Source organism: Clupea harengus, chromosome 21, assembly GCF_900700415.2.
Source record: "Clupea harengus chromosome 21, Ch_v2.0.2, whole genome shotgun sequence".
NCBI lineage: Eukaryota > Metazoa > Chordata > Actinopteri > Clupeiformes > Clupeidae > Clupea > Clupea harengus.
In genome coordinates, this window is record NC_045172.1 from 21,684,339 (window position 1) to 21,703,957 (window position 19,619).

The window sequence follows — 19,619 nt, forward strand, 5'->3', positions numbered from 1 at the left end:
GCCCACCTGAAGACACACAGGTACTGAATTCCACCACATTCACTTAGTATATTCAACTCAGTGTATTACAGCATTCCAAGGTTCAGCCCATTCCCTGTCGAAGCGTCCTTGAGCAAGACACTGAACCCCTAATTGCTCCTGATGTGCAGTGTGCCATCAGTGTAAAATGTAAAATGTGTATACATCCTTGTAAGTCGCTTTGGATAAAAGCGTCTGCTAAATGACTAAATGTAAATGTAAATGTAACTACATTCCATTACATCATACTGTTAGAACAACTGTGACAAATGTTACAGACAAACTTGTATGTTAGTAACTAAGGTCCTATGTGAACAAGATTAACAGCACACCCCCCCACCCCCCCCCCCACACACACACACACACACACCCTGGGGTAGATACTGACCTTGTATTGTCCCAGGACAGGATGGCGGGCTCCTGTAATCAGCATATCTTCCCCCCTCTCTAAGACCAACCTCACTGACCGCTCTGTCCTGTAGGAGAAAGATAGGGGGGGGGGGGGTGTTAATCTACGCATGTACCCCAAATATTAATGAAGACAGTAGCATAAAGAGTTTCATATCGGTCGTGAAACCAGGACCAATAAAAAGTCTTTGCTAGCTGCAGGTGACTGAGATGAAGGCACCATTTTTTCAGAAGCTTTGCTGCTTTGTCATCTGACAACTAGGCCATGCCGGTGACACATCCGCAAACACATGCTCTGAATCGGAACAGACATCATTCCTATTCCACTCTAAACATGTTCTTTCCTCTTCAGTGGAAGAGTGTGCATAGACATTACTGCTATTCCACTCTAAACATGTTCTTTCCTCTTCAGTGGAAGAGTGTGCATAAAGCCCTACTTCCATGCAGCGACAGCGGTGATGCAGGCCAGGATGGTTGTTTTGGTGACCTTTCCTCCGAAGGCACCTCCGACTCGTTTAACGTGACATGTCACCCGGTTTGAGGGAATATCAAGCGTCTCTGCAATAGAGTCCTAAAGGACGGGATAACCCAGTCAGTGTTCACTATTACTGTTCCTGAACACACACACACACACACACACACAGAAAGAAATGATGAAAAAAAAGAAAGAAAGCTAATGTGTTGACCTGAACATAGCTTGGATGCTGAGAGGACAGATAGACGTTCATCTCCTTGTCCTCCCCACCTGGGATAACCAGCATGCTTTGCGTCTCCATGTAGAAATGCTCTTGCCCACCAATCCGAATTTCTCCTAAAATACACAACATGAACCACACCGGTAAAGTTATGGCGACAGCATGTAGAGCACAGTAGCACGGTGTTACCGTGAGACCCGTGAGACCACACGTACGCACCTTCATAAATTTGGTCAGCCATTTTAAAGCCTTTGGTCACATCACCTCTCCCAATCTCCCTTTGAGGCTCAAAGAAAGACTTCTTCTCTATGGCCTCCTGCAAACCAAAAGGGCAACCATCTGGCAGGTCACGTACTGAATGTTAAACATGATATTCAGTCTCTAGATATTTCATATTTGCAGTCTACCTCAGTGAACAATAATATCTTGACAGGCAATATGGGGCATCCAGATAACTTGGTTGGTTATTCCGTGACAGTTCAGTATAGAGGTCAATGTATATACTTGGGAATGGAAAGTCTGATCCAGGCAGACCTGCATCCTTTCAAAGGTGTATTTGATTAGTCGTTGTGCTGTTTGAGTCTGAGCTGAGGAGTGAGTGAGAGTGAGCAGTGGACATGTGGTGTGTGTAGCTGGTGTGTGTGTGTGTGTGTGTGTGTGCGTGACCTCGACAGTGAACACTCGGTCCGGCAGGTCCTCGTAAGTGATCTTCACTGCTGCGGCCCCCTGTTTGGCGTGCGGCTTGGTATCCGCGACAACTGCGCACACAATCTGTCCCACGCAGGTCACCTGGAGAGCACGAGGGAGTAAACGCCACATCATGTCCTGTCACATCATGACCCGTCACACCTAAAACTTTCACCTCAAAAAAAGGTTTCCTCAGAGTGTTTTTGGAAAAAAAAAAAAAAAAAAATTTTATTTAAAATTCACTGAATGCCTTGGTTTTCAGTTATCGTTTTTCAAAATACACCTGTATTTTGATGATAAACAAATGCCTACTTATAAGCTATACTGAGATTTATGATCTAAAGATTTTAAAATGTTTTCAAAACCAAGCAATACAGGGACTGGCTTTTCTTCTTGTTGGGTCACATTTAACTTGACACCAGTAGTGCATCGCCTGCACAAAATCCAAACCTGAAATTGCAAACCACACTGAGAAAGTTGACGAGTTGAAGGACATAAATGAGCACCGTGACAATAACAGGTTGAAGTGTCCAACTGTCCAACAACCCCATGCATTTACACTCAGAGCCATTCTTCTCTGCTTGTTGAAACGAAAACACAGTCGGGAGAGTGAACAGAATGTAGAGGGACCACACACACACACACACACACACACACACACACACACACACACACACACACACATATACACACTAGGATGGATACCCGACCCGAGCCCGTCGGAACCCGATGGACCGGGTCGGGTTCGGCCAAATATTTAGAAATTATACTCAGGCTCGGGTTGAGTTCGGACACATCAGCGCAATAAGGCATTGAACATTCCATATTTAAAATATCTTAATAAGTAGTGAAGTCAACGTGTCTGCCTCACATAATGCAGAAGTTCGTTTTTGAGAATAACATAAATCAACAGCCTTCTTCCTGTGGCGGGAATTTTAAATATGATTGCTGCCATCCTCTTTCTCCACAACAACATGGATTAAACCTCGATGGTTGGACTGTGTAGATAGTTTTATAACGAACGTTGCCATGCACTTAAAGATTTCAAGAAAAAAAAAAGATCTTCAATGGTAAGACTTGTGTGTTGTGCCTCCTCTGGTGTAGCATATAACGTGAGTTTTATTTAGGCATAGCAGATGCCTGGCGTGTGCAATGTGTAGGCTATTTCATTACGTTCATGCAATGTGAATAATTTAATTTAAATATGCTTACTTGCCCTCTTGTGCGCGCTTGTGCGTTTAACAGCGCTTGTTTGTGTGAGCAAGTGCATTTATCTGTTAATGCCCGAGTTTAATAAAGGCAGGCTATTCATAAAAAACGTTTAGTTGAGACATTGACTCCGTCGGGCTCGGGTCGGGTTTCGGACAAAATATTTGAATGGCTGTCGGTCTCGGGCCGGGCTCTGGCACTACTCTGTCGGACGCGGGCCGGGCTCGGACAGAAAAATTAATCCCGATCCACCCTCTAATACACACACACATACACATACACATACACATGCACACAGGCACACACACACACACACACACACACACACACACACACACACACACACACACACACACATATACACACACACACACATACACACAGGCACACACACACACACACACACACACACACACACTTGTGGGTACTTGTACTTTACTGGCCCTCTACCCCCCAGCGCAGTCACGGCGTGGACAGAGCCTGGCAGATGTCACTCTGGCTGTTACCTCCTCCTCAGCTAGTAGCTCCTCTGTCAGGCCACTGAATGTCCGGAACTTCTTGCCAGGGATGTCTTTGGTTGTGATGACGTCGACCACACCGGGCAGGGCAAGGGCGGCGCTCATATCGATGTTACTGTCAAGGCAGGGTCAATAATTTTGTTTTAATGGCAGGATGGAGAAACTAATGGGTTAATTACCAACTGCATCTGGTACAGTGTCTAACGTAAGCACAGACACAAGAGCACAATTTAGACACGTTCTGTCTGATCAGAGTGCGCTGGCCTTTGGTTGAACTTAGCTTGAAGGTCTTTTAAGAGGCCTTCGCTACAGAGAGCCAAGTAGATCAAACAGAGCTAATTCAGCCTGCGAGTGACTTCTCTCATTGTGCTGCATTAGAGGATCATGATAAAGAGAATACGCATCTAAATGAAACTTCAGCTGCAGGTTGCGAACAAATAGACCCTTGAGAGGAGTCAGTCTTAGGCAGCATGAGCCTTAAGGACCATCTGATAAAGACACACAAGCCCAGTAGAAAGGAAATATACGTGGCAAAAGAGTCTGGGTCAAACCAAGTCTGGCCCTTAAATCAGCAGCTAGCTGGAGCTGGGCCTCATTCAGAATAACTATTAGTAGATGCACTCATTTAGCAGATGCTTTTATACACATTGACTTACAGAACAGATATACATTTTCATTAGTGGTCCCAGGAACACACATTTTAAGAATAATCACCTAATTTAATGAAATGTTAATGAGTGTTTTTGTTTGATTTACATTTATTCTTTCATTCAAAGCGACGTGCAGAGCCGATGTACATTTTCATCATGTGTGCTCCATGGGAATCAAACCCATGGTCTTAGTGTTGGCACTTTACCCTACTAGTTACTCTACACGCTCAGTCTATACCTCTGTGAAGCACTTTGTAACATGGATTTTGAAAATGTCTATAATAATACATCAATTAAATACAGATTATAATTATTATTTGAACCCATGATCTTGTTGTTGTTGTCGAGCTCTAGTCGAGCCACAGGAATCATACATTAGTAAAGTCTGGAAACACCAGCCTATGGCTACTGCATCATATCAGGTTAAACTGAGGGCTGCTGCATCATATCAGGTTAAACTAAGGGCTACAGCATGATATCATGGTTAAACTGAGTGCTGCGGGGTCTTACATGATCTTGGCGTGAGCCTTGGTGCTGGTGACCAGAGAGAGAAAGAGCTCCCCCTCTGTCCGGGGCATGTCATCGCAGTACACCGCCTCTCCTGTAGCCTGGCTCAGGGCAGACCGGTGCATCATGGGACGGCCAACGGGGTCCTGACCTGGCTGCCCTTCTAACACGCCCTGACACACACACACACACACACACACCCACACACACACACAAATATGCATACAGGAACATACGTGTGTTTAATAAAAACGTGCATGCATGGTTGAAATGAAAGTTGAATACAGAGTCTTTAGTCATAATCTTAGTTGATGACTATAAACAGAAATATGAACATAAAAGTATTCGTGTGAGGAAATATATGCATAATTGCACCTGGAACTCCTGATAGCTGGGCAGGAAGTGACTAGGTAAAGGGTCCAGGCCACTTCTCATGTCCTGTTGCAAGCCCTCTGCAATGACACCCTGCCGCACATCACAATGTATGAGAGTTTATGTCCCCAGCACACAGCACACACACACACACACACACACACACACACACACACATGACCGTTTGACATTATGTTACTCCACATCACTCTTTTAGTCTTTTTATTATTATTCGTCAGACAGACTCAAACTAAAGCCATTTTGTGCCTTCCACTGACATAGGGGACATACTAACCCAAGAAAGACACACACACACACACACACGCACACACACAAAGACACACACACACACACTCAGACACACACTCACACACACACACACACACACAGACACACAGACACAGACACAGACAGACAGACACACACACACACACACACAGACACACACACACCATCTCTGCGAGCTTCTGATGCATCTGCAGGTAGAACTTGAAGAGGAAGCTGAGCGTCAGAGCCCTGCGGAACGCCACTTTGCCCCCCGGGGCAGACGGGGGCAGGGGTATTTCCTCCAGGAGCATCTGGTAGGCAGCGTTCAAAGCCTCCTCACCCCACAGCCTAAAGAAACACACACCACACCCACGTCAGGAACCTACTCTAATACTCTAGTGACTAACCCTCTCTGGGATGCAAACAGTTCCTGTTCCCTTATTTCACCATGAAATCAATGATAAACAAGATGGAGAACTAAAACACACACACACAAGGAGGAATATGTGATTTATTTGTAATTGCCTTTGAGTGCCTTTATCTTCAATTACATTATCTTTAATTGCCAACTCATTAAACATCTCCCATTCCTTGACACATCTAGTGTACACTGCTTTCAATTCAAATTAAACTATTAAAAAATATTAGACAAGTCTAATGAGACGGACTGGATCAGGTTGATAATTATATATACAGAATCCTAAGACCACTGTGTCGTCAGAACATGACCCCACCCCCACCACATACACACACACACACACACACACACACACACAGACCATCCAGACTCAAAGAGGGTGTGTGATGTTTTGTACCTCCCGATGATCTGCTGGCATGTTTTGGGGGCGCTGACGGTGCAGGGTCCCACACCTCCGTAGAAAATGCTGAGGTCTTCTACCGCACTAGAGCCGTCATGGAACCGCACCCGCATGCCCGCGTTCACCGTGGCCAGAGCGTTCTCCTTCCGGGGAGCCTGGCGGAACGCCCGCACAAACTCCCCCTAGGGATGGACAGATGGATGTTATGGATAGAGGGATGGATAGATGGATGTTATAATAGAGGGATGGATAGAGGGAAGGACAGATGGATGTTATAATAGAGGGATGGATCGATGGATAGAGGGATGGACAGATGGATGTTATGGATAGAGGGATGGAGGAATACATTAAAGAAAATGGAATGCATCATTCTGACTTACTGAAGGCATTATTACATTTTTGTGGTAATTAACAGCAATGAAATGAATCTGAAGGACAGGTCACAGCACCCCCCCCCCCCCCCCCCCCCCAACACACACACAGTCACTAACAACAGAGAGACAATGCCACACACACACACACACAAAACCCCAAATGGTCTAGGGACGTAGTGCATGGAAGGCAATCAAGCTTCTGTAATGAGGTCCTTCTGCCTCATTAAACGAATGTGACAGAAGTGAACTCACTGGCCCAGGAAAAAGAGCTCCACACACACACACACACACACACACACACACACACACCTCTGAACTCACTGGCCCCAGGTAGGGAAAAAGAGCTCCACACACACACACACACACACACACACACACACACACACACACACACACACACACACACACACACACACACACCTCTGAACTCACTGGCCCCAGGTAGGGAAAAAGAGCTCCACACACACCTCTGGCCTTACACTGCATGACCCAATCTTCTGGACAGCAGGGGATTAGTTACACACCCTGAAAGCTTGCTCACACAAGATGAGTCCCGTTTAATAACAAGAAAAGAAAAAGTAGTGTGAAAAGCTCACACACACACGCTAACCACATCTCACCTTACAGGACACGGGAATGAAAACAGACAAAGCGATCTCGTCTGGGTTTAGGACAGTCTTCCCGAAGCCCACAAAGAAGTCTTTATTGATGGGGATCTCTCGTGTTCCTCCTGCAGAGGGCAAACTCAAGGGGTCAGGGTCAGGAGAAACACCAGCTCTGTTATCTGTTACTAGCTTAGTGAGGTTTACAAGTGTGGACACGCACCCTTTGATACTACAGTGAGTCTGCAGTTCCCAGCAGCCAGGACAGGGTTCAGGTCAGAGTTGGGATACGCACTGACAATGTTGCCACCCAGGGTCTACAGACACACACACACACACACACACACACACACACACACACACACACACACACACACACACACACACACACAGAAACAACAGTCATTGATTATGACACTGCCATCAGTACGACCCTTCAGCGGGTGAGCTGAAGTGAACAGGCGCACGGCTTGGCAGAATGGGCACAGGGCTGTTGGCGTGCCAGTGCCAGTGCCAGTGTCAGACGCAGGTGCCACTCACTGCCACGTTGCGGATCTGCTGTCCCGCCAGGTTGCCCAGCTGCTGCAGCAGGGCCCTGTGGAGCTCAGTCTGCTCCGGGGGAAGAGTCTGCACCAGCCCCCCCAGCACCGCTCGCACCCCTGACATGCTGCAGCCAGCGCCGATACTCACGCCTGTGGAGTGGACACACACACACACACACACACACACAGAAAAAGACAGACAGATAGACACAAACACACACATATGCACACACGCAAACACACACACACACACACACACACACACACACAGAAATAAAGACAGACAGACAGACACCAAGACACACATACACACACACATACAGGGACAGACAGACACACACATAAACACACACACAGAGACATCACTCTAGTATGACAAACAATCCACAAAAAGAAACTTTATGAGCCAAAACAAAGTGACCTTTAAAAAATCTCTGTTGCCTTAGTAACAGTGTAAACAACACGAGTGCCTGCTCACTCACCCTGAGGAGTGTGCTTGACCTCAAACAGCTCTGGAACCCTGGTCGGGGAGATGATGAAGGGATGCAAGACTCCTTTAAACTTGATGTCCAGACCTTGAGGAGCAGAAGGAATCGAGACTAAAGTAAGCTGGACTTAACGTATGGAAGAAATCAATTACTACTCAAGATGGACGCCAGCAAGCTTGTTGTGATGCACTGGCATGCTGACCGATGTTGGTGTTGCCCATGACGATGGGTGCTTGAGGATGGAGAGCCTTCAGGTCCACAACCTCGTCCAGTGAGACGGGTGACACCCAGGTGATGCGCTCCCCCCGGAAAGTCTGCGTCGTCTGCACCCCGCTTTCAGCCATTCTCTACAGGGGGAATAGAACAACAAGGCAGTCAAGGGAAGGCAGATCTGGGTAAGGAGGCACTGAAACCAAGGCACTGAATCACTGCTCCTTCGGTTTAAGTGAATAACAAACTCTAAAGGCTTACAATGAGCTCGGGGGGAAAGATGAGGTCTTGGGATGGATCCAGAGGAAGCAGGTCATCTTTGCTGAAGAGCTCAAGGTGTCCCTGACAGTGTAGTAAGATATCACATTTGGTGTCACACAAAAACAGCCCTTAATTACACCACAAACAGTGGACTCACATTAACTCACATTCTCAAGGCTATCTGCAACCTCAGCCTCATTGGCCAGGCCAGTCTCCTTGACACTCTGCTGGCAGCAGTTGGGATTCTGAGGACACAAGACAACAGCTGAAACACAGTTTGATTGGTTGGAGACTACAGGGCCACTTGGCCATGGCTCTCACTGCGCTCGCTCTTTCACAAGGAGAAAAAAAGCCCTTTATCACACAGAGAGAGAGAGACTACACTCTCAAGGTCTTTCGAGAATCAGACAAGCATTAGTGTAAAATCACATGGCCTCCCTTTCCACTCAACTGACGCAAAACTCGGCACAGACCTTTAGGCATACATTCCAATAGGATTTGGAGAGATATACTATACAGTATATTAGGGATGGGCATAATTCATCGACGATCGATTAATTGATCATTAAGAATTTCCTTGATGAAATTATTTTTTCATCGATTAAAACATGTTCTCCTGCGTAGTGTGCGTGTAATTTATTTATTTTAGGGCTGTCAAAGTTAACGCGTTATTCTATGAGATTATTGTGGCGGAGATTAATGCAATCAAATATTTGAACGCAGTTAACGCAACTTTGTTTACTTCCGGTGCGCGTTGACCCATGGCACGAAACCGCCCCTTGTCTGCAGTCAGTTAGATAGAAGAGACCGAGACGGTAGTTGAAGATGGAGAGAGCTGAGGGACTGTCGGCCCATCAACATAGTTGAAGACGGTGGGCTGACTGAGGTGATTCGAATTCGAACAATTCTTACGATTTACCGTCGAGGGGCACCATTGTGTCTCGCATACATTCCTTGGCTGATGGCGAGAGAGCACGAAAAAAATGCAATTAAACAACAGTGTCTAAAATACACGCTGTCTGAAGTGATTACTCGTTAATTTATAAGATTTAGTCTTTAGAAGAAAACAAACTTTTAATCACGATGAATCTAGATGAATGAATTTCAAAATGTGAGATTAATTAGTTAGAGAGAAAAAAAAACCGAAGGTCAGTTGTGTTTATGAGCACCGGCTTCTAGCTGTCGGCTCCGCTGCTTAAGAGTACAGCAGCGCATATTTTCAAGTGTAACCATTGAACGGATCCCGTTTAACTGCCACAAGAGTTGTCCATCTTGTAAGTTTAACTGCCACAAGAGTTGTTCATCTGGTAATAAAGATCTCAATGAGGAAACACGCTGTGTTTTTTCTATTTTCACTGCATTTTAATATAGCCTATAAATAGTGAATTTTAATATAAAAATATTAATGATTAATCGAAAATCGATCGTTAATTCTCCCGACGATCGATTAAGACAATTTAATCGAATGCCCATCCCTACAGTATATACTATACTACAGTGGCTCAAGTACTCAAATCCCCTGAAGGTCATTACCATTGTCTGGTTTAAATCCTTATCCTTATTTAGATCCTTACCCATATTTTCCCAATCAGTGTTTTCATCGATTCATCATACACTTAGGCGGTAGTGTAATTTATATAAGTGAATTAAAAACTGAAATATTCTGCAGGCATAAATATTCAACCCCTATACATTCCTTTGAAGTGACAGTATCGGCAGCACCAGAGGTTTTCCCCCATTCTTCTTGGTATAATTTATATAGAACCACTAGGCCGATGGGATGTCGATCCTGGACTATATTGAACCACTAGGCCGATGGGATGTCGGTCCTGGACTATATTGAACCTCTAGGTCGATGGGATGGCGGTCCTGGACTATAGTGCCACGTGATACTTCTGTCTCATCTGGTACTACAAAGAGTTTGAATACTTATGCAAGTAGTATATTTATACAGTTTTTAATTTATTTATTTGTAATGTTAACAGACACTAGACTAGACTAAACTACTAGAGCATAAATGTTTACAATCATATTGTTTATCATATCATATTATATTATATATTATTTATAATTATTATATATTATTATATTATAGCAAAGCATATTCCAATCAGAAGCCTGAGCAAAGAAAGCCACCCATCTTGTGAGGCAAAACTACTGAGGCCCTGATCTGTTATTCAGATAGAAGAAAGTAAAGCTACCGGTACTTAAAAAAAAAAATGTATTTCCATCTTCAGTGTGGTCACGAGTTTCAGTCATATGATGGGTGTCTTTACACAACATTCAGATACAATCTCATATTCTCTTACATTCTCATTTAAGCAGCTCTTGGCTCCATTCATTTGGCAACAGTTTGGGCTCTGTAAAGAAACATTACAACAAAGCAATTCAGTCTTGGGTTAGAAGACATCCAGACTAGACCTTTGTGACATATATATATATACACACACACACACACACACACACACACATATATATATATATGTATGTATATATCCTTATGGATGGTCCACCCATCCACACTAACTAAAACAAGGTAAAAACATGGCTAACACACTGATGACACCAACACTCCCTTATGTGTCTTTTCTTGTCTTTAAACTTCTATAGTACATTTATTATATTTACTTATAATATATATATTACTTTTTAATACTAATTTTACATAAGTCATCTCTACCGTCTATTGATCTGACATTTTTTCACAATGGTCATGTGACGTTGCTTTCTGTAAATCCATTCGTACCCCACTTAAAAAAAAACTAAAAAACATGCAAAAGGTTCTGCATGGACAACTATTAGTGGTCATGCAAAGCCACCTGAGTAAATTAATGCTAATCTGCACATCTGAACACAGGGCAAAGCCATGAGCATGAGCGTCAGGAGCAAAGCATGACCTAATTTCACCCTGTCATGCCATGTGCTTGGTCATGCTAACTGCTACTCTATGGGGTGATAGCCAGTGCTTGGTCATGCTAACTGCTACTCTATGGGGGGATAGCCAGTGCTTGGTCATGCTAACTGCTACTCTATGGGGTGATAGCCAGTGCTTAGTCATGCTAACTGCTACTCTATGGGGGGATAGCCAGTGCTTGGTCATGCTAACTGCTACTCTATGGGGGGATAGCCAGTGCTTGGTCATGCTAACTGCTACTCTATGGGGTGATAGCCAGTGGTTGGTCATGCTAACTGCTAGTGATGGGCAAATGAAGCTTTGGTGAAGCATTGAACCATTAGGCACATTGTTTCAAAAATCGGTTCATTACTTGAAGCTTCAGTAACAGTGACCTCTCCTGGTGATGTGCCAAGGCTGCAACTAAATTAGCCCAGCTAGACAGTGGCACGAATCTTTAAAATAATGACAATCTAGTGTGCACGCACCAAATCCCCCCCCCCCACACACACACACTCACACACACACACATGCACCCGTATACAAAGATTGTGATATAATTTTTTTTTACAAATAAAGATTAATTCTTTTTTGTATATTGTGTTATTGAAGAGAGAGTGCTTGGGGAAAGGATGTGCTGGACAAATATGGCACAAGTTGGGTGTGCTTGTGTAACCATGTTGGATAGGGAACAGTCAAAGATTTTGATTTAAAAACATTATTTGTTCTACACTTTTTGGACTGAGCCTGTTGATATAGTCTACTTTTCCTATAGCCTAAATATTTAACAGCCAGCGCACCTTATCATGAGCGATCAGAATAAAGTGTTCCCACATGTCAGAACGACCTCTCTTAGATGCTTTCATAATGATGATAGATCAATACGAACGTAATGACTGTCACAGAATGAGATAGGCTACTACGAACCAAACGCAATGTTGTGCGCGGAAGTTTTTATGCTTTGAAGGCGCTACAATTCACACTCAAAACGAGGCAACTGACTGTTTCGTGCGTGGCGCTGTGAACCACTCAGCTGGTTCATTCGGAGAAAGAAGCAGTTGCTGTTTCGCACGTAATATGTAACGTGATTTTTCCGTACCAAAGCAACCTTCGAAGCAGTGGTTTTATGGTTGGTGTAGTTTAAGGTATGAAGCACGTTCCGGCGCTTCAGTGTCAGGCTGCCATCACTACTAACTGCTACTCTATGGGGGGATAGCCAGTGGTTGGTCATGCTAACTGCTACTCTATGGGGGGATAGCCAGTGGTTGGTCATGCTAACTGCTACTCTATGGGGTGATAGCCAGTGCTTGGTCATGCTAACTGCTACTCTATGGGGTGATAGCCAGTGCTTGGTCATGCTAACTGCTACTCTATGGGGTGATAGCCAGTGGTTGGTCATGCTAACTGCTACTCTATGGGGGGATAGCCAGTGGTTGGTCATGCTAACTGCTACTCTATGGGGGGATAGCCAGTGCTTGGTCATGCTAACTGCTACTCTATGGGGGGATAGCCAGTGCTTGGTCATGCTAACTGCTACTCTATGGGGTGATAGCCAGTGCTTGGTCATGCTAACTGCTACTCTATGGGGGGATAGCCAGTGCTTGGTCATGCTAACTGCTACTCTATGGGGTGATAGCCAGTGCTTGGTCATGCTAACTGCTACTCTATGGGGTGATAGTGATAGGGTGACCAGACGTCCTCTTTTCCCCGGGCATGTCCTCTTTTCGAGACCTAAAAAATGCGTCCGGCAGGGATTCCAAAAACGTCTGGGATTTTGCTTCGTCGGATATTTGTGTTTCTCTGGGTCTTTCACAAACTAGTTATTACGCCCTTACAAGTTTTGGAAATGGTATCTCCCTTACGTTCCACCTTCTTGCGCGAGCTCGGACTGTAGAGAGAACAGTCATTGGTCGACCGATCTCAGTGTTGCCAGATACACGATAATTATCCTCCAAATACGACCATTTTGAGCCTTTGGTACGATACTTCACCATTTCCAATCTGGCAACACTGAGCACCTTGCCGCCTCCTCCACTAGTTGCATTGTTTACAGCACATGACATCTGCAGCCATGCCGAAACGTAAATGTAAGTTCACGGACGAACTCCACGGCCGTGATGCTTTCGGAAGCTGAGTGCATGACATGCAGACCAGGCACTTACGTGACAGTGGCAAATAAAGGTGGCAGCGATTTGGAAGCTCACGTGCACTCTGCAAAACACAAAACTGCAGCAAGAGGAGAGAGCTCATCGAGTAAAGTGACAGACTTTTTTGTGAGTAAAACAGACACTTCTGTTACGGCTGCAGAGGGTACCCTTGCTTTTCATACATTAAAGCATCACAACAGCTACAGATCAATGGACTGCACATCTGGTTTGCTAAGAAAGATTTTCCCAGATTCGGTGACAGCTAAAAAAATCTCAAGTGCTGAAGGGGATTCTGTGCACCCAGTACAATTTCAAACACATGACCTGCAAGGACTTTCATACCTATTTGATAGGTAATCGCCGACTCTTGGGAAAGATTCAGTCTTCAGAGAAACCACATGAGGAGGACTGAAAAGTGTTTTAATTTTCTTATTTTAATATGTGGCCATACAAAGAGTTTATTATGTATTATTTAGAATTTTGTATTTGTTATTATTATTGCTTTAATATATGAGGAGGACTGAAAAGTGTCTTAATTTTCTTATTTTAATATGTGGCTATATAAAGTATTTATTATTTAGAATTTTGTATTTGTTATCATTATTGCCTCAATATATGGACAAGACACATTAAAGAAGCGCTGGACTAAATGCCACAAAAAAGATTTGTTTTACATTTGCACTTTGCAGTTTTCTTAAAGTTCAATAAATAGATGTTCATATAGTCATTTGTGTCATTTCATTTGTGACATTTGTATGCATTCACATGGTCATGGTGCGGCATGCTATACACTACCCGCCCCGGTCAAAATCCAAAAACATAACTCCAACAAAAACTTTCGAACTATGCACGAAAGGTGATGTGGTCTGGCCTTATTTGTGTGAAAGGTGACACTTTTGTGGTTTAAGCTTGGGCATAAAAGGTGTGAAGGCCAGGCGGAGGCACTGATGTAAGTGTTCATTAGTGAGTGTGCTCCTGTATTTGTTTTTCACCATATTCATGGTTGAAAAGGCAGACTCACAACAGTATATTGAGGTATGCAAGCTCTTGTTGTGTGGCTGATCTAACTATTACGCTGCATGTTGCTTGGTATGATTGCAGATGGTTTATTTTTCTGCCCCTTACCTCAGAATTCTGCGGGTATTTTTGTGCATGCTTTGTTTCATAAACTTCACGTTACCACTTCTGACAAGGGCAACCGTCTCGTTGCAGATTAAACACATCGTTTTTGTGCTCCCCACAGGCAGCACAAATTAATACTTGTCAGTCCACTGTGTCTTAAATTCGCGATTTTTGAAATCAACTTTTCGTTTTTATTCGGGTTTAAAGCATGCCATGATTTTCGTTTGCTGAGAAAAAGATACCTTTCACAAATCTATCTGCCCACGTTGTTGCCATTGACACACACAACCTGCGTGACCCACAGAGCTCGTGGCCAACATTGAGTGAGTAAGTTGTCCTAGTGATGTTGTTATTACAGCTCCTGATTGGACACGGAAGATAGAAACCACATCGAATAGGAAAAAAATATATTGCGCAAAATCACTTGGATCATGTTTAAATTAGAATGTTGATTTTGGCTTCGGTCCAAATTTGATTGCGTCTGGGTCCGGATCCGAACCGCGGTCCGCCTATTGAGTACCCCTGCTCTATGGGGTGATAGTCCGTGCTTGATTTGTTAAAGATTACAAAATGAAGGACGGTCTGCCATGACATTTCATCATCAAGGGGAGACACAAGGGGAGACGGGAGTGGCTTACACAGGGGGAGACAGAGGTACTTGAGCAAGAGGTCTGCCTGACATAAAATCATTTAGAAGTTTCACGGATCAGGAAACCCATTTATGCATGGAAATCCCATGTCTGTGCACGGACACACCCCAGCATTGCGCCGACCCACCACAGCACTGCACGGACACACCCACCCACCCAGGACTGCTCTCAGAATCATGTTTTGGTTCTTCATGTTATGAAATTAGCTTAAAAGGTTTTGCCAAGTTCTTCCATTACCTTTAGGTCATGCGTGTGTCTGACTTTGTGTGTTTCCCCTCAGTGAAATTTAAACTCAGCGAGGGTAATCAGTGTGAGTAGCCTACCACTAACAGCATGAGGAGACAGAAGCTCTGGACTGCAGGGGGCAGAGCTGCAAGACACAGTACCTCACAGAAGGTCTCGTACCCATCCAGAATGGGACGGTATCCAGTACAGCGACACAGATTTCCTGGAAAGCAGGAGAGAAACAAAGATGTGGCGGTGAGGAAGACCATGCTGATCGCTCACTCCATATCGCTGTTACAGTTCATAAGGCAAAGACATTGCACAAAGTTTACATGCTGATCGCGCACTCCATACCAACGTTACAGTTCATAAGGCAAAGACATAGCACAAAGTTTACATGCTGATCGCTCACTAGATACCAATGTTACAGTTCATAAGGCAAAGACATAGCACAAAGTTTACATGCTGATCGCTCACTCCATACCAATGTTACAGTTCATAAGGCAAAGACATAGCACAAAGTTTACATGCTGATCGCGCACTCCATATCACTGTTACAGTTCATAAGGCAAAGACATTGCACAAAGTTTACATGCTGATCGCGCACTCCATATCAATGTTACAGTATGCATTGCACAAGGTTAACATGAATTTTGCGTGTGTTTTTAGGGGTATGGGTTTGTGTGTGTGTGTGTGTGTGTGTGTATTTGTGTGAACTCACAGATAGTGCCTCACTGGTGTTTTCCATAGTTGGCTAGGGTGTGTGTGTGTGTGTGTGTGTGTGTGTGTGTGTGTGTGTGTGTGTGTAGTACCAGCCAGTGCCTCCCTGATGTCTTCCATGTCGGGCTGGGGCTTGTTCCTCAGTAGAGTGTACATGGACATCACCATACCAGGGGTGCAGAAGCCACACTGAGAACCATGAGCCTTTGCTATGCGCTCCTATGCATGCAAATAGACACACACACACACACACACACACACACACACGTGTTACCACCTATTCAGTAACAAACATAGAAACATGTATGCAAGAAAAAACACACACACACACCCTTTTTAATTACTGAAAAACTGAAAAGCTAAATGGAACATTGACCCTTCAAATTCACAAACTTATGATCCCAGTTGGATGCCTGGTTCAGGTGGTCTACTGATGAGACTACCTGTGAACGAGCATAGTAGCCCAGCAGCCCTATAAGCCCAACAGATTGCCCTATGCCCACTCCCCTGGTGCCACACAGTTACCTGGACTGGGTGCAGTTTGGTCTTGGTGTTGCCGATGCCCTCCACTGTGGTCACCGCTGCCCCCTGCAGCTGGCACACGGGCAGCAGGCAAGCGTTCACCGCACAGTGGCTGAGACGTGAAGGTCAACTCTGACACACATTCAGTGACCACACAAAGGTCAAAGGGCACGCTATCTAACAACCCTGTGGGGCGAATTCTGAGGCAACTTTTACGGCGAGCTTTGAACTGAACAATGGGTGACTTTCACGTGATAAGCAATGTCAGTTTGAAATCAGGGATGGAAATTAGTAACCTGCGAATACATATAGTGAAACCTTATTATTATTATCATTATCATTATTATTATTATTATACCTACATGAGAAGTTTTGCAGTCAAGCGGTAGATTAGTAGGCTACTTTGTAACACTGCTCGGGAGTTTAGTTTAACATTGGGCACTCTCCTCTCTGTCCTCCCCTGGTGACCTCCTCTAGCCCACTGCAGTGTGGTCATCACTAGGGGTGGGAATCTCTTGGCACCTTTCGATTCGATTCGATTCCGATTTAGAGGTCAACGATTCGATTCTAAACCGATTATCGATTCTAAACCGATTATCGAGTCTCAAATCACTTCCTACTTTGTGTTTGATAATTTAAGAAAATCAACAGATGAATTATCTTCTCTATTTTTTTATTAGAAAAAAAAAGCTTTTCCTTGTCACAATTATGACTTTCAATGAACAATGCAATAATCGGTGCAGCTTGCATTTCAACACAAAATGGATGTGTAAAAAAAAAAAAAATGTATTATTCGATTATGAACTTTTCTGAATCGAAACAGAATCGTTCTAGAGAGAAATCGAAGAATCGATTTTTTTCCCCACCCCTAGTCATCACTGGCTGGCTGGGTTCTCATATGTGCCGAGGTCCACTCTCAGTTCTTGTAAAAGGATACACAATGGTCCCGGTGTGGACCTGGTAGCGGGACAGCATGGCCGTGCAGGCCCCACAGCCTCCTCCACCGCAGCCATACTTGGTGCCCGTCAACCTCACTGTCACAGGAGAAGGTCAAGGACGCAAACCTGACTGAAACAACATTTTGAAGTGTAAACTAATGCTGTGCTGTGTGATTAATGTATCACTTCAGGAGAGTGGCTGGGGTGTTTTGTGAAACGCCACTAGCAAAAGAACAGAGAGCCTCTTGGGGATGGCAAATGTTTATTTCTGCCAAGGTTGTTTTTCTGCTGCAGGGTGGCTCAGTCAGAAGACAGGCAGTAAAGGGTGAAGCCAAAACCAGCAATGTAATGGATTCAATGCAAAGGGTCTGCACACAGATCAATAAATAAGTTGCAACTGTGGAGTGCAGTTATGCATGTATTGATCTGTGAGCAGACCTTTTGCATGAAGTGCAAAAAGTTACCACTGGACGGCAAAGAAATATGCATATAAAATAAAAGTGAGTTTTTGGACATTTTTCAAAAGAAAAGTCACTAAGAAGAGTAGGCTAAGAAGAATCACATTGCAGCGGAAAATAGGTTAGCCTATAGCCAACAAGCGGTTGCACATAGTCAAAATACAAGACCAATAGCTAAGTACCGAACACAACTCTCATATTGCACTGAATTGAAGGATACTCTTTTTTCGTAGGTATGACAACAACATAGTTTCAGGATCAACATCGGGGTCAGTGACCTAGAATGACAAAATCTTAATATCACATTCATGTGTGCATGACTTCAATTCAAATAGCTCACATGAATAAAATGTAAACAGTACATTTCACACTACTATATGACCTCATTAATACCAATCACGGAACAAATTAAATTAATATCGAAGTTACTCATAGTCTGATCCCGTGCTACGGCGCGGTTTGGTTTCGGTTTTGCCAAGACTTCAATATCGTGTTCTCAGTTTGGTCCCGCGCAACGGCGCGGTCTAGATTCTACACAAGTGCTTCCTTAGTTGTCCCCAGTTCACCCCAGCAGCGTGAGTTGCTAACGTAACGTGCACTCTGAAATAAGTTTAAAGTTGGCTACCTTTTTCCCGTTGACATAGAAAGTCAAATAACCACACTCTCGTTCCCCTGCCATTTTCCGTTTCTTAACCACCACCACCACAACACCGCAGAGTAGCTCTCCTCTCAGTCCTCCTCTGCTGACCTTATCTAGCCCTTAAAGTGATAAGTCATATTTGAGATCAGTAGGCTCCTTTGTAACACTGCTCGGGGGGTTTCGTTTAACCTTGAACACTTGTTAGTTAACCTACTTACCGACGCGTTTCGGCGCCACACTATCAACTGTATATTTAGAAAACAATTATTTGTGTTTTAGTATGATGTTTTTTTAGTTCTTTAGTGTTTTAGTTTAAATCAGATAGGGAAGTTCTTTGACCAATGTCTGGTGCGCTCTGTGGACCATGTGGCATTGTATTACAGCCTGCTATCAACGGCGCTCGACAATACTTGATTACTTTTTGGTAGATTACTGTAGGCTATTTGAATGTCATTATTGCAATGGGCGCCTTTCAAACTGTACATGCACACTGTTTAGAAACATGTAAATAACATCGGGCCCATTTGTTGAACACAAAACAAAGAGTAAGCTCTGCTGTTTACATTTTTGTCAATTACAACCGAGCTATCCATAGGCTATTTGAAAAACTCAAGATATTCTCAGACGTTGAAAATACCAACAGCGTTATAATAAATGTTTGCTCCGGAAACAGTGAAG

The 19,619-nt window shown here is 44.1% G+C and overlaps 1 protein-coding gene across 3 annotated transcripts in view; it reads right to left on the minus strand.

Annotated features, from left to right (window-relative positions):
- aox6 (aldehyde oxidase 6) overlaps positions 1–19,084 on the minus strand; it is a 28,197-nt gene extending 9,113 nt beyond the window's left edge. Inside the window, exons 1-25 of one of the 3 annotated variants that reach the window (XM_031558525.2) lie at positions 18,927–19,084; positions 18,522–18,579; positions 17,843–17,939; positions 16,909–17,017; positions 16,476–16,602; positions 15,825–15,886; positions 10,936–10,986; positions 8,794–8,871; positions 8,627–8,707; positions 8,358–8,502; positions 8,150–8,242; positions 7,666–7,817; positions 7,349–7,442; positions 7,144–7,253; positions 6,147–6,331; positions 5,517–5,679; positions 5,068–5,157; positions 4,696–4,865; positions 3,524–3,650; positions 1,788–1,910; positions 1,341–1,437; positions 1,113–1,237; positions 864–997; positions 407–494; positions 1–6 (exon numbers count right to left, since the gene is read on the minus strand). The exon at positions 1–6 is cut by the window's left edge and continues 81 nt beyond it. In XM_031558525.2, coding sequence (XP_031414385.1) covers positions 1–6; positions 407–494; positions 864–997; positions 1,113–1,237; positions 1,341–1,437; positions 1,788–1,910; positions 3,524–3,650; positions 4,696–4,865; positions 5,068–5,157; positions 5,517–5,679; positions 6,147–6,331; positions 7,144–7,253; positions 7,349–7,442; positions 7,666–7,817; positions 8,150–8,242; positions 8,358–8,502; positions 8,627–8,707; positions 8,794–8,871; positions 10,936–10,986; positions 15,825–15,886; positions 16,476–16,602; positions 16,909–17,017; positions 17,843–17,939; positions 18,522–18,579; positions 18,927–18,980 — 2,619 coding nt within the window. In that variant the 5' untranslated portion in view covers positions 18,981–19,084. Of the gene's footprint in view, positions 7–406; positions 495–863; positions 998–1,112; positions 1,238–1,340; positions 1,438–1,787; positions 1,911–3,523; positions 3,651–4,695; positions 4,866–5,067; positions 5,158–5,516; positions 5,680–6,146; positions 6,332–7,143; positions 7,254–7,348; positions 7,443–7,665; positions 7,818–8,149; positions 8,243–8,357; positions 8,503–8,626; positions 8,708–8,793; positions 8,872–10,935; positions 10,987–13,681; positions 13,929–15,824; positions 15,887–16,475; positions 16,603–16,908; positions 17,018–17,842; positions 17,974–18,521; positions 18,580–18,926 lie in introns of those variants that run through there. The other 2 variants (XM_031558526.2, XM_031558527.2) reach the window with 2 other exon arrangements.
- Positions 19,085–19,619: the final 535 nt, after the last annotated feature.